Source organism: Triticum urartu, chromosome 5A (genome assembly GCF_056163025.1).
Source record: "Triticum urartu cultivar PI428250 chromosome 5A, HENAU_Tu73, whole genome shotgun sequence".
Classification (NCBI taxonomy): domain Eukaryota; kingdom Viridiplantae; phylum Streptophyta; class Magnoliopsida; order Poales; family Poaceae; genus Triticum; species Triticum urartu.
Genome location: NC_141877.1, coordinates 279,743,382 through 279,757,082, shown reverse-complemented (window position 1 = coordinate 279,757,082; position 13,701 = coordinate 279,743,382). Strand labels below are relative to the sequence as shown.

The 13,701-nt window shown below is 42.6% G+C and overlaps 1 protein-coding gene across 1 annotated transcript; it reads right to left on the bottom strand.

Annotated features, from left to right (window-relative positions):
- Positions 1-12,094: 12,094 nt before the first annotated feature.
- On the bottom strand, positions 12,095-12,604 carry LOC147971063 (putative B3 domain-containing protein Os03g0621600). Its single transcript, XM_087523806.1, has one exon. It carries the CDS (start codon positions 12,578-12,580, stop codon positions 12,095-12,097), a length of 486 nt encoding a protein of 161 aa, XP_087379932.1. The 5' UTR covers positions 12,581-12,604.
- Between the last annotated feature and the right edge of the window lie 1,097 nt (positions 12,605-13,701).

Sequence of the window (13,701 nt, the reverse complement as noted above, 5' to 3'; positions counted from 1 at the left end):
GCATTCCGGCGCTTCGTTCTCCTCCGGTGGCCATTTCTAGCCTTCTTTCGTGTGTGGGGATTAAACATTTCCGGATTGGACCGAGACTTGCCAAGCGGCCTTGGTTTACTACCGGTAGACCGCCTGTCAAGTTTCGTGCCATTTGAACTTCGTTTGATACTCCAACGGTTAACCGAGGGACCGAAAAGGCCTCGTGTTTGTTGCAGCCCAACACCCCTCCAATTTGTCCCAAAACCCACCAAACTCTGCTCCATGTCCTAGAGCGTTCGATCACGATCGCGTGGCCGAAAACAGCACCTCATTTGGACTCTCCTAGCTCCCTCTATGCCTATAAATACACCCCCCATTCCAAATTCACGGGTCTCCCCTCCCCCCTAAACCCTAGATCCATCCACGCGCCACCGCCGGACGTGTCCGGACGAGGCCGGACAGCGTCCGCCCAACCCCGCCGCTGCCACGTGGCGCCGCGCCGCTCGCCCGCCGCCGCGCGGCCCAGGGAGCCCGAAGTCGGCCCCCGAGGCCCATCGCCCCGCGTCGCCGCCTCCACGCCCCGCGCCGCCGCCTCCACGCCGCGCCGCCGCCTCCACGCCCTGCGCCGCCGCCTCCACGCCGCGCCGCCGCCCCGCCGCCCGGCCACCGCCTCCGCCCCGGCCCCGACCGCTCCCGTCGGCCCCCCCTCCTCTCCGGCGAGACCCCGACGCCGGCGACCTCGGACCCGCCTCCCGTGAACAGTGCCCGATCCGGAGCTACAGTAAACCCTAGATCCAGATCTGGAGGTTGATTTTTTCCTAAGTCCCCAGGATTTTAGTCCAAGTTGCTCTGTTCGGGGCCCCATAACTTTGCATACGTAGCTCCGATTCATGCATATAGCATATCAAAATGTTCATCTCAGAGAGTATATCATTTTATTCCATTGCATCATCTTCATTTGAGCTCATCTTGATGCCCGAAATGCTGTTAGAAGAGGGCTACTTGAGTTAATTGTCAGATCTGTTACTCCGTTTAGCACTTTTGTCATTTTTGCCATGATTATTGTGTGCATGATATGCCCGTGAATTCTTCATATGTTTTGTTAAGGGTTTTGTCATCTTTCCAGAGGTGCAACCCATGTATTTTTAGGATGTGTGTGGTGACTTGTGCAAGCTTGCAAAGTGGTGCACTTGCTAATTCTGTTTTCAGGGACTTAGTAATTTCACTAAGTCCTGGGATTGTTTAGTTCATGATGCCATATGTTCTTGTTGTTTCCTAGTGATCCGTGCCTATTTTGAGGATGATCAGTAAGGGAGTTTTGTTAATATTGTAGTGCTCTATCCATCCATGTCTTTGTTTGCAATTATGGAGCACCCTAGCTTGAGTCAATACAGCTCTACTTTTGCTTCATGGTGAATCTGGGCAGATCGTCAACTTGTTTGCGATTTTGCCGATGCTATTGTAGTTGATCCGTGCATGCTATGCCATTGTTCTTGCCATGTCTAGCTTGCATTTTGTGCCTTCTTAATGGATGTATGCTTGCCTTGCCATGACTTGCACCGTAGTGAGTGCATCAAGCTCGTTTACATGCCTTCGTGAGTTATATTTCAGCATGTCTCAGTTTTCACTAAGTCTGAAAACTGATTGTGTTTTTGCTATGTTCGTGTGCTTGTTAGTATATTTTGTGATCCCTTTTGGCTCAAGGTCACTAAGGTACTTTTGTTAAGCTTGTTGAGTAGCTCCATGCCATGTCTTTCTTTGTCATGTTCAGGTCCTGAAGCATGTTGTTTTGTTGCTCCGAAGAGGGCTATATGATCTGAAATTCCAGACAAGTGTTAATTTCACTAAGTCTGAGATCTGTTTTACCATTTGCGTTTTTGCCATGCTTGTTTGAACCTCCTAATGGATGAATTGGCCGTAGCTTAGTGATAGACTTTTGTTAAGCATCTTGTGTGCATCCCTGCCATGTATTTTGATATCATGTTTGGGTGTTGTAGCATGTTCATTTCATTGCATTTAGATGCCTACTTGCTGTAAATCGCAGACCGTTGTCATTTTTGAATCGCTTGCCATTTCCAAACCGTCACTCCGATTCCGGCGTTCTTTATATCGTTTGCAAGCGATTTCATCTAATCTTTCCAGTGGCACCCTTGGAATTCCAAGTTGAGGCCAGGTTCATGCATTTCCTGTCATATCTTGCATTTGGCATCCCGCATCGCATCCCGCATAGCATATCATCTTTGCATCGTGTTCATTGAGTTTTCATGTGGTTGATTGTATCCTTGTTGCTGTTTGTCTTGTTTGGGTAGAGCCAGGAGACGAGTTCGCTAACGAGGAGCCCGTTGAGTTTGCTTTCGAGGATCCAGTCAACTCTGACAACTGTGCAAGCAAGATGATCATACCCTCGAAATCACTACTATCTTTGCTGTGCTAGTTTGCTCGCTCTTTTGCTATGCCATTGCTACGATGCCTACCACTTGCTTGCAAGCCTCCTAAATTGCCATGTCAAACCTCTAACCACCATTGTCCTAGCAAACCGTTGTTTGGCTATGTTACCGCTTTGCTCAGCCCCTCTTATAGTGTTGCTAGTTGCAGGTGAAGTTTGGAGGTCGTTCCTTGTGGGAACATTTATTTACTTGTTGGGATATCATTATATTGCTATGTTATCTTAGTGCATCTATATACTTGGTAAAGGGTGGAAGGCTCGGCCTCTCGCCTAGTGTTTTGTTCCACTCTTGTCGTCCTAGTTTCCGTTATATCGGTGTTATGTTCCCGGATTGTTGCGTTCCTTACGCGGTTGGGTTATAATGGGAACCTCGACGTCTTGCTCATCTGAGTGTGCCCTGAGAAAGAGATATGTGCAGCTCCTATCGGGATTTGTCGGCACATTCGGGCGGTGTTGCTGGTCTTGTTTTAACCTGTCGAAGTGTCTTGAGTTACCGAGATACCGAGTCTGATCGGAACGTCTTGGGAGGAGGTCTATTCCTTCGTTGACCGTGAGAGCTTGTCATGGGCTAAGTTGGGACTCCCCTGCAGGGATTGAACTTTCGAAAGCCGTGCCCGCGGTTATGGGCAGATGGGAATTTGTTAATGTCCAGTTGTAGATAACTTGAACCTTAATTTAATTAAAATGAATCAACTGAGTGTGTTACCGTGATGGCCTCTTCTCGGCGGAGTCCGGGAAGTGGACACGGTGTTGGGGGAATGTTTGCGTAGGTTGTTCTCTAGTTTCTCGCTCGTGCTTTGCCTCCTCTTCTCGCTCTCCTTTGCGAATAAGTTAGCCACCATACTTGCTACTCGCTTGCTGCAGCTCCACTCATATTTTACCTTGCCACACCTATAAGCTTAAATAGTCTTGATCACGAGGGTGCGAGATTGCTGAGTCCCTGTGGCTCACAGATTACTATTACACCAGATGCAGGGCCTGACGATTCCGCTCCAGGAGACGCGTATGAGCTCAAGTGGGAGTTCGACGAAGACTCTCAACGATACTATATTTCCTTTCCCGATGATCAGTAGTGGTGCCCAGTTGGGGGTGATTGGGACCGTGTCGCATGTTGGGTTCTCTTTTATTTTGGCGCCGTAGTCGGGCCATGAGTGTTTGGATGATGTAATGTTATTTATGTTCTTGATTGACGTGGCGAGTGTAAGCCAACTATGTTCTCCCCTTTTATTATTCATATTACATGGGATGTTGTGAAGATTGCCTAACTTGCGACATATGCCTTTAATGCGATTATGTCTCTAAGTCGTGCCGCGACACGTGGGAGCTATAGTCGCATCGAGGGTGTTACAGCCTGGCCCTGGTCTGCATTCGCAGATACTTAACACGTTTAACGAGATCTTGGTATTTGATCTGAGTCTGGCTACTGGCCTATACGCACTAACCATCTACGCGGGGACAGTTATGGGCACTCGACGTCGTGGTATCAGCCGAAGCCTTCGTGATGTCAGCAACGGAGCGGCGCGCGCTGGATTGGACTGGAACGCCTACTAGGCTAGGTCTGCTTCCGGCCGCCCACGCAACGTGCAGGTGTGCTAAGGGCGATGGGCCCAGACCCCTGGGCGCTTAGGTTTAGACCGGCGTGCTGACCTCTCTGTTGGTCTAGGTGGGGCTGCGACGTGTTGATCTTCCAAGGCCGGGCATGACCCAGAAAAGTGTGTCCGGCCAAATGGGATCGAGCGTGTTGGGTTATGTGGTGCACCCCTGCAGGGAAGTTAATCTATTCGAATAGCCGTGATCTTCGGTAACAGGACGACTTGGAGTTGTACCTTGACCTTATGACAACTAGAACCGGATACTTAATTAAAACACACCCTTCCAAGTGCCAGATACAACCGGTGATCGCTCTCTCACAGGGCGACAAGGGGAGGATCATCGGTTAGGATTATGCTACGTGATGATACTTGGAGGACTTCAGTCTATTCTCATCTACATGCTGCAAGACGGAGGCTGCCAGAAGCGTAGTCTTCGAAAAGACTAGCTATCCCCCCTTATCCCGGCTTTCTGTAGTTCAGTCCACATATAATCGCCTTATTCCAGTTGATACCAATGCATATATATGTAGCGTAGCTCCTTGCTTGCGAGTACTTTGGATGAGTACTCACGGTTTCTTTCTCCTTCCCTTCCCTCTATCCTTTCTACCTGGTTGTCGCAACTAGATGCTGGAGCCCAGGAGCCAGACGCCACCGTCGACGACGACTCCTACTACACCGAAGGTGCCTACTACTACGTGCTGCCCGCTGACAACGACCAGGAGTAGTTAGGAGGATCCCAGGCAGGAGGCCTACGCCTCTTTCGATCTGTATCCCAGTTTGTGCTAGCCTTCTTAAGGCAAACTTGTTTAACTTATGTCTGTACTCAGATATTGTTGCTTCCGCTGACTCGTCTATGATCGAGCTCTTGTATTCGAGCCCTCGAGGCCCCTGACTTGTAATATGATGCTTGTATGACTTATTTAAGTTTTAGAGTTGTGTTGTGATATCTTCCCGTGATTCCCTGATCTTGATCGTACACATTTGCGTGCATGATTAGTGTACGATTGAATCGGGGGCATCACAGTACTAGATCGGTTGGAGCACGAAGAAAGTTTGACTATATCAACCGCGTTGTGAAACGCTTCCGCTTACGGTCTACAAGGGTACATAGACACACTCTCCCCTCTCGTTGCTATGAATTTCCATGGATAGATCATTGTGTGTGCGTAGAATTTTTGTTGTTTTCCATGCAACGTTTCCCAACAGTTGTGACAATTGTACGTCTGGTTAGGGAGGCTGATATTGAACTCAGAAGACCGCGTCTTCACCTTATTCCCCTTGAGCTAAGGTCACTTAGTCCTCGCCCAATCACTCTGCTAAGTCTTCAAGGTATACTTCCAAACCTTCACACACTTTGTTCACCAGCGATCCACAATGATTCTTGGATCCTCAGAACGCGACGCCTGGCCGACTGAAAGATCACGGTCTTCAAGTGTAATAAGTCTTCAGATCACGTGGACAGAAAGACTTCAATGATGGTGTTTTGGATTTTGTCCTCGCAAGGATTCTCTCTCTCAAAGGCTTCGGAGGTGGGTTGCTCTCAAAAGACAAATTCCGCGTACTAACTCTGAGCGGCCACCAATTTATGGTGTAGGGTGGGCTATTTATAGCCAGGAGGCAACCCGACATGATATGTCCGGAATGACCCTGGGTCACTAAGGAACTGACACATGTCCAATGGTCGGATTTCAAACACACACGGCAGCTTGACTTGGGCTACAAGCAAAACTGATTTATCCAACACATGGTAGGATTTTCTCTCATTGTCTTCACTCGAAGACACAGAACTTGTGTTGAGCATCACGTCAGTTTTCTAACTATGTTCACTTGGACCCCACTTGACAGTTCGGTGGTTCCTATGACTCAAGAAAGAAGAAAATGAAACTACGAAACAAACTATGTCTTCGCACTCCATTGACTTCAAGTTAATGTCTTCACGAATCACCACTGTCTTCAATGTCTTCATACATTTTTAGGGGTCATCTCTGATTGGTAAACCAAATCGATGAGGGACTTCTACCTGTGTTCTCTTCTGAATCTCACAAACACATAGTCCCTCAACCATGTTTGTCGTCAATACTCCAAAACCAACTAGGGATGGCACTAGATGCACTTACAAATACAAATTATGGAAAAGTATCTAAAACTTCCCCTCTGGCCCTACTCCCCAACCTAGAGTAGCTAAGTGTGTAAGTAAAATCAGCCCTTGTTCATACATGAGCTTTTCTGGTACGAAATGGCATTGGGCTTTTGGGCCTTTTTATTAGACTACTCACTTCGCGTTGGAACTCGATGGGTTCAGGCCTTGTTTTTTGTTGGGTTCATGGGATTATGTATCTATGTACGTGTACTGGACCAGGAAAAGTTGTTGGGTTCGTTTGAACCCAACACTACCATGTTTGCTCCATCTCTGCGAGAACGGGGTCCTCCTGCCGGCAGGGGGGCGAGATCCTCCACACATCCATGACCCAAAGGCCATCGGAGGTGGGGCGGATCAGCAGGAGGAGGAAGGATACTTTTCTTGAGGAGGAGAAAAGAAGAAAATTTAAAAATGCTATACCTTAACAACGTTTTTTTTCAAAATTGAAAACAAAAAAACACACAAAAAATATATCATGTTGTAGATCATAACAAAATTGTCGTGACAAAAAAAGAATGCTTTTTTCATGCAGCAGAGCAAAACAATTTCACGTACCGTGAAACCAAAAACAAGACTAACAAACAAAATTGACATGATATTGGTTTACAAAAGTTGTAGTGGGCACATGGTGATTAGGGGAGGATTGTTTCTCGATGGCAAGAATTTTTTTGAAATTTGATTGTAGTCATCACATAGCAGATATATCAGAAAAAGTGTTTTTGTATGAGGTAGTGGGAAAAAATTGTGAAATAGTCATACTAAAACAAAAATCGCCATGAAAAGTTAAAATAATTTTCCATGGTATACAAAAAAGGAATTTACCATGGTTTATTCAATGACTAACTTTTCATGGTATAAACAAATAAATTGTCATGCCCAAAAATAATGTACCAAAAAGAATTTACTATGGTATGTAGAGTGATAGTTGCCATGGTGCGTTCAATGAATTTGCCATGGACCAAGAATAAAATTGCTTTTCTCAAACAATAAATTTGCCATAATAGCATATGATTTCCTTGGGCTTCCACTCTTGCAACCATGGTGCATCCCGAAATGGAGTCTTTGCACCATACCCAATGATGATAGTTGTTGAGACGTAGAAAATGTTGAGGTCCATTTCATCGCATGGATTACTCATGCCAACCCAAAATTTGGTTGACTCCTTCCACTACTAGATTTGAGGTGCACCAGCAAAAGGTTGACGCCATGTCATGGTGTTGATACCTCTCCCACGCACTAGCGCAACTCTATAACTCTGTCAGTTGTGGCCTTTTTGAGTAATGCATTCTACTATTTGCCTCCCATATTGTTTTGCACCTCTACAATCTTCCAAGTGCACACCTATAGACCGCTAGTATCCGGTAAATATGTTCACATTGAAAAGGTTGGTACTTGCTTGATATCGATAGCCTTTTTCATACACCTTCACCTGCATCACATTACACAAGTGCTTTCTAACTGTGCAGTAATGTCAACCATAACACGACTCTACTAGTAGAGTTAGCTTAGCCCTTCTTATTCTAAAAAACAATTCTACCTTCTTATAGCTTTGTGTCTATGAGGGTTACCATGAGAGAGATCTCAAGAACCCAAATATAAGTTCGGTCTCAAATGACAAAAATCGGAACAGAGCACGGGCGGCCCCACCTCAATTCATGGGTAAATACCCATGATTTTGACCCAAAATAGTATGTATATACTCCCTCCGTACCTAAATATAAATCGTTTTGGTAGGCTAAACATAAATATAAGTCGTTTTGGTAGGCTAGTTTAGCCTTAGTTGAACACAGTAGCTAGGGTGGACTAACGAGTAGTTCGGCTCGTTAAGCTCGTGCTCGTTAAGACTCGGCTCGTTAAGCTCGTTAAGATTAACGAGCAGAAAACCCTGCTCGGCTCGGCTCGTTAAGGCTCGGCTCGTTAAGCTCGTTAAGATTAACGAGCAGAAAACCCTGCTCGGCTCGGCTCGTTTGAAGCTCGTTAAGCTCATCAGCGCTCACGAGCACTTGTTAACAGACTATAATGTGTTATGATATATATGATGAATGTGTACGTTTGGTTTTCAAGATGAAATATGATGACTACAAAAAGAAATGCAGTAGTTTGTTGCCTCATATGTCGATTAGATTGAATAGATGGATTGAGGTTCTACAAAAGTTTGTCACGTAAGATAAAAATATGTGTTGTGTTGTTACTAATGAGCTTAACGAGCTACTCGTGAAACCCATTAGCTCGCTCGTTAAGCTCGTTAAGCTTAACGAGCTGAAATTAATGATTGGCTCTGCTCATTAAGAAGCGAGCTACGAGCTTAAGGATTCGAACTATCGAGCGCTCATTAAGCTCGCGAGTTATGAGCTTTTGGTCCAGCCTAAGAGTAGCCTGCTAAAATGATTTATATTTATGTACCGAGGAAGTACAATATATACCATGTACATACATGAAAAAAATAAAATGGAGCTACCTTCTAATTTTAATTCTTTTGTTGTTCATCTTGTGAGGAAACATGCTAACGTCCTGGCCCACATGTGCGTTAAGCAAGCTTGAACACTGAAGGTGACGAAATGTTGAATGGATTCCCCACTTGGTTTTCTGGTCACAAGTCTCATGGCTGATAGTGCCGGCGCCGTTTCGCATGAATGAAACTATTTAACTCCCGGCAAAACAATGTACTTCAACCCAAAGGCAGGGGCTAGCCCACCTCCTCACTCTCTCTACACATGACATGTGTCGCATGCTACAAGCACTAGTGTGTTGTCGCCTATGACCCCTCGCTAGCGGGCCAGATAATCAACCGTGCTATCGAGCGTTTCCCCCAAGCTCCCCAATCGGTTTTCTTTCATTTTTGGTAGTTTTCTAAAAAAAAATCGATTTCGTTGTGATATTTTTCTTTTAATTTTAATTTAAAAATTCAGAAAAGTTTTTTTTTCAAATTCATGAACTGATTTTAAATCTATGAACTTTCTTCAAATTCATGTTATTTTAAATCCATGAACATTTTCAGAATCATGATGTATTTTAAATTCGTGAACATACTTTGTTTGTGAAGAAATTTTCAAACTCATGAACTATTTTTGAATTCATGAAATTCGTTTGGAATTGGCGAACTTCTTTGTATCTATGAACATTTCTTAAATTCATGAGTATTTTTCCAAATTCACGAACATTTTTATTTTCGTGTTCTTTTTCAAAATCATGGTATTTTTAAAAATCATGATTTGTTTTTGAATTTATGACCAGTTTTGAATTATGGAATATTTTTTCTAAATTCGTAAATTTCTTATTTACATTGAACCCAGGCGAAAAAGTGAAAAATTAAAAAGCAAAGACATGCCTTGCTCGCTAGTCCTGAGCCTGATGTCGCTATCGTGCGTGGCGACGTTAGCTAGCGATATCCTTTCTCGCTAGCCCTGAGGCTTGCACATTTATCGGATCACAGTAAATGAATCGAGCGTGCGCGGAGCCGCGAGAGCTATGTCTGGCATTAAGGGAGATGGAAGGAGCTTTCGCCGAAAGATTCTTCCCGTTCGCTGCAGCATTGGGCCAGGCCCATTCGATTGACCGCTTTTGTTTTCTTCGCTGCTTCTTCGCTTCGGTTTTTTCTTCAGATTTTCTTTTGTTTTTTCTTTTATTCTCGTATTTCTTCATGTTTTTACTTTTCTTTTCTTTGGTATACTATTATTTTCTGTGTTTTAAATCTGTTTTCTTTATAATACTCTAGTTTGCTTTTTTTGAACGGATTTCTTTGTTTCCTTTTTTTATTTTACATGGTATTCTTTGTTTTCTTTTGGTTTTCTACATTTTTGTTTTGTTTCCAGTAGTTTAATCGGTACATAATATACATTTTAGTGTAAATATGAAACAATTTTCTATACAGATTGAACATTTTCAAATACATGATCTACATTTTTATTAAATACATGTTATGAACACTTTTTTGAATACATGGTCAATTTTTTTTCAAACACATATTTCACATTTTTCAAATGCTCGACCAACATTTTCCACATTTTTTTCAAATGTTTGATTAACTTTTTTAAATACACAATAAAAAAGTCTTATTTTACTACAAGGTCACAAGTTCTAATACAAATTTAACACTTTTCAAATGCTTGATTAACATGTTTCAAATAAAAGATTAATATTTTTGAAATATAAGATTAACATTTTTCTAATACATTTTAACTTGTTGCTATGTTCATTTAATATTTTTGAAATGCTTTATTAACATTTTTTTCTGATGCATGATAAAAAAATTCTATACACATTTAACATTTTCTGAATGATTGATTTATATTTTTATAATACTTGTTTAAATTTATTTCCAAATGCTTGATTAACATTATTATATAGAGTGATGAATTGTTTTCATCATTTTCTTAATGCATTCTCAACATTTTTTGTTTACACATTTAACATTTTCCAAATGCTTGGTTAATATTTTCAAAATACTTGTTCAATATTTTCTTAAGCGCTTGATTAATGTGTTCATATACCTGATCAAAAGATTTCAAAATTTGTTTAATACATGGTCAACATTTTTTCTATACAAATTTAATATTTTTCAAATGCTTGATTAATTTTTTCATATACATGATCAAAAGATTTCTACATTTGTTTACTACATGGTTAATATTTTTTCTATAGAAAATTATATTTTTTTCAAATGCATGATTAACATGTTCCAAAACATTACTTAAAAGTATTTGTTTGTAATGTATATGTTTAGAATATTGGGAAGCATAAAGAAAAGAAAAGTATGAAATCAAAAATCGAAATAAAAACATAAAAAGCAGAGAAAACGAGGCAGCCTCCTCCCACACACTGGGCAGGCCCATATGCTCGCGCGCACTTCTGCTAGCCAGAAGCTCGACTCGCTGAACGCGAGACATAGCCGCGCCCGCGCGGAGCGATGCGTCGCCGACTGATGTTGGCTGTCCTTTTACTGTAGCACATTTTTTGGGTTTCACTTTTTGTTGTTTTTTGGGTTTTATTCATTTTATTTGGTTTATATTGTTTTATTTTTTGGTTTTCTTTATTTTTTATTTTTCTGTTGGTTTTCTTTGTTTCTTTTATTTCTTTCCTTTTTTCCATTTGTTCAAACACATATCTACTTTTTTTCACACACAATGCAGATTTGTTTATGCATCAAGAAGATTTTTATAATACATGTCTAATATTTTGAAATACAGGATTATTTTTTTTTGAAAAACATTTTTTCAAATATACGCTACTCTTTTTCAAATACAGAAGATTTTTTTGAATAATAATGCTTTTGAACTATGAAAACATTGTGACGAACACATTTTTGAAAATCATGTTTATTATTTAAAATGTAACTTCCTTTTTTTAATTATGCGAATATTTATTTAAATGTCGCGTACATTTGCATGTAACACATGACATTTTTTTAATGTCATACATATTTTTCGTACACATGATTAATAATTTCAAAATTTTATATAATTTTTTGTATAATATATATAATTAGAATATTTTTAAATACAAAGAAAGGTAAGCAAATAAAGAAAAAGAAAAAATGTGAGAAAAACGAAATGAGAAAATGAAAAAAAACACACGTGTCAGCGTGACAGCAGCATGACATGGCACGTGGTTACTTGGTCGGTTCAGTGCCGCATGGGCGCCCGCTCTCTCTCCCACCACTCCGAAGTGGCCCAATGTCTCATACCAGCCCAACTCGAATTTTGATGCAACCCACATAAAGTATGAAGACACACAAATAGATAACATGTTGTGTGGTAACATGAAACACATGTTGTCTGGTAACCTCCTCGTCGAGGTGGTGAGATTACCAACACACTAGACAGGCAGAAAAACCAAAACACACAAATAGATAGCATATAAACATAGTTTTAAACCAAACTTAACAGTTTAGAAGATAGTACGTAGCTTAAAACAAGTAGTTTTGAACCAAACCAGTACAACATTAAACTAATAACCAAAGCAGAGCTCTCCTAGACGTTTGAAGGCGTCGTCGTGCCTCCCGCACTTGGTCACCACTTCAATGCCGTTATCGTTGAAGATGATGACCTTGAGTGTCTCGGGAGTCAGCAACTTGAAGGTCACCATGTGCTCGTTCTTGATCTGATGGACGGCGGCGAAGGTGGCCCAACCCTGATTGAGGGTGACCCTGTCATTCATCAGCTTGACAGTGACCTTCCATGAGCAGCCGATGTTCATCTTCAGCTTGAACTCCGTCACCACGACCCAGAAATACTTCGTGAAGTCTAGAGGCATTGGTATGCACTCGAGCTTTGGGGCAAGGATGACCTTACAGAAGTGAGTTGGTCCAGACTCCTCACAGTAGTGCACGTAGTTCCGGCGCTTGCCGCTAGGGGGCTCCTCTAGTACCACATCATCGTCCATGGGCGGCACCTCCTTGGCTGTGTGTGACACCACCTCCTTGCCCTTGTCCATGGGCGGCACCACCTCCTTGCCCCTGTTCACCATCTCGATCTATGTTCTGAACAACACAAAGTTGTGCGTTATGAAGAGCACAAAGTTCAAAGGTCAGTCACCACTAAAAACTTGTCGTCCAAAGCCCCTGTATTTACCCAGCCTGACGCTCACTACATACCCGCCACCACACTAAGTTAACCCTCTCTGTCTCTCACTACTATTCTACCTATCCATCGCCATGAACTCCAACTCCAACCCCAACCCCTTCCCTGGGGCACTGGATGGAGTGATTTCTTCCTCAGGTGCTCTCTCGGTGATCGCACCAAGTTTGAGAACATCATGGAAGTGTGCTCGAACTTCAGAAGCATCGACGGCATGCATAGGGAGGTAGACGTTGTGGTCAAGAGGGCGATGGCGGAGGAGTTGAAGACACTGATTCCTAATCCAGAGAAGGGCGCTATGTCAGTCGACATCTTGCACTTGGCCATTAGTAACACCCACGGTGCGCCATTAGAATATAGCAATGGCGCACCACATACAGGTACGCCATTAGTAACACCTGGTGTGCGGTGCGCCATTAGAAGTTTTGAAAAAAAACAAAATTTGTTACTAATGGCGCACCGTGGGTGTGGTGCGCCATTACTAGTTGACATAGTAATGGCGCACCACACCCACGGTGCGCCATTAGTAACACCTGGTGTGCGGTGCGTCATTAGAAGTTTTGAAAAAAAACAAAATTTGTTACTAATGGCGCACCGTGGGTGTGGTGCGCCATTACTAGTTGACATAGTAATGGCGCACCACACCCACGGTGCGCCATTAGAAGTTTTGAAAAAAAGTAAAAAAAATAAAAAAAATTGTTAGTAATGGCGCACCAGTGGACAGTGCGCCATTACTAGTTTAACTAGTAATGGCGCACTGTCCACTGGTGCGCCATTACTAAGTTTTTTTAAAAAAAAATTTCAAATTTTTTTATATTTTTTTTCAAAACTAGTAATGGCGCACTGTGGGTGTGGTGCGCCATTACTAGTTTAACTACTAATGGCGCACCACCCCACGGTGCGCCATTACTAGTTTGCCCGGCTTCCACCGAATGCACCCCCCTCGTGGACCGCCTTTTCAGTTTTAAAAAAAATGAT

Excerpts from the sequence above, each read along its gene's own strand:
- LOC147971063 (XM_087523806.1), bottom strand. The coding sequence starts at position 12,580 with ATGGACAAGGGCAAGGAGGTGGTGTCACACACAGCCAAGGAGGTGCCG.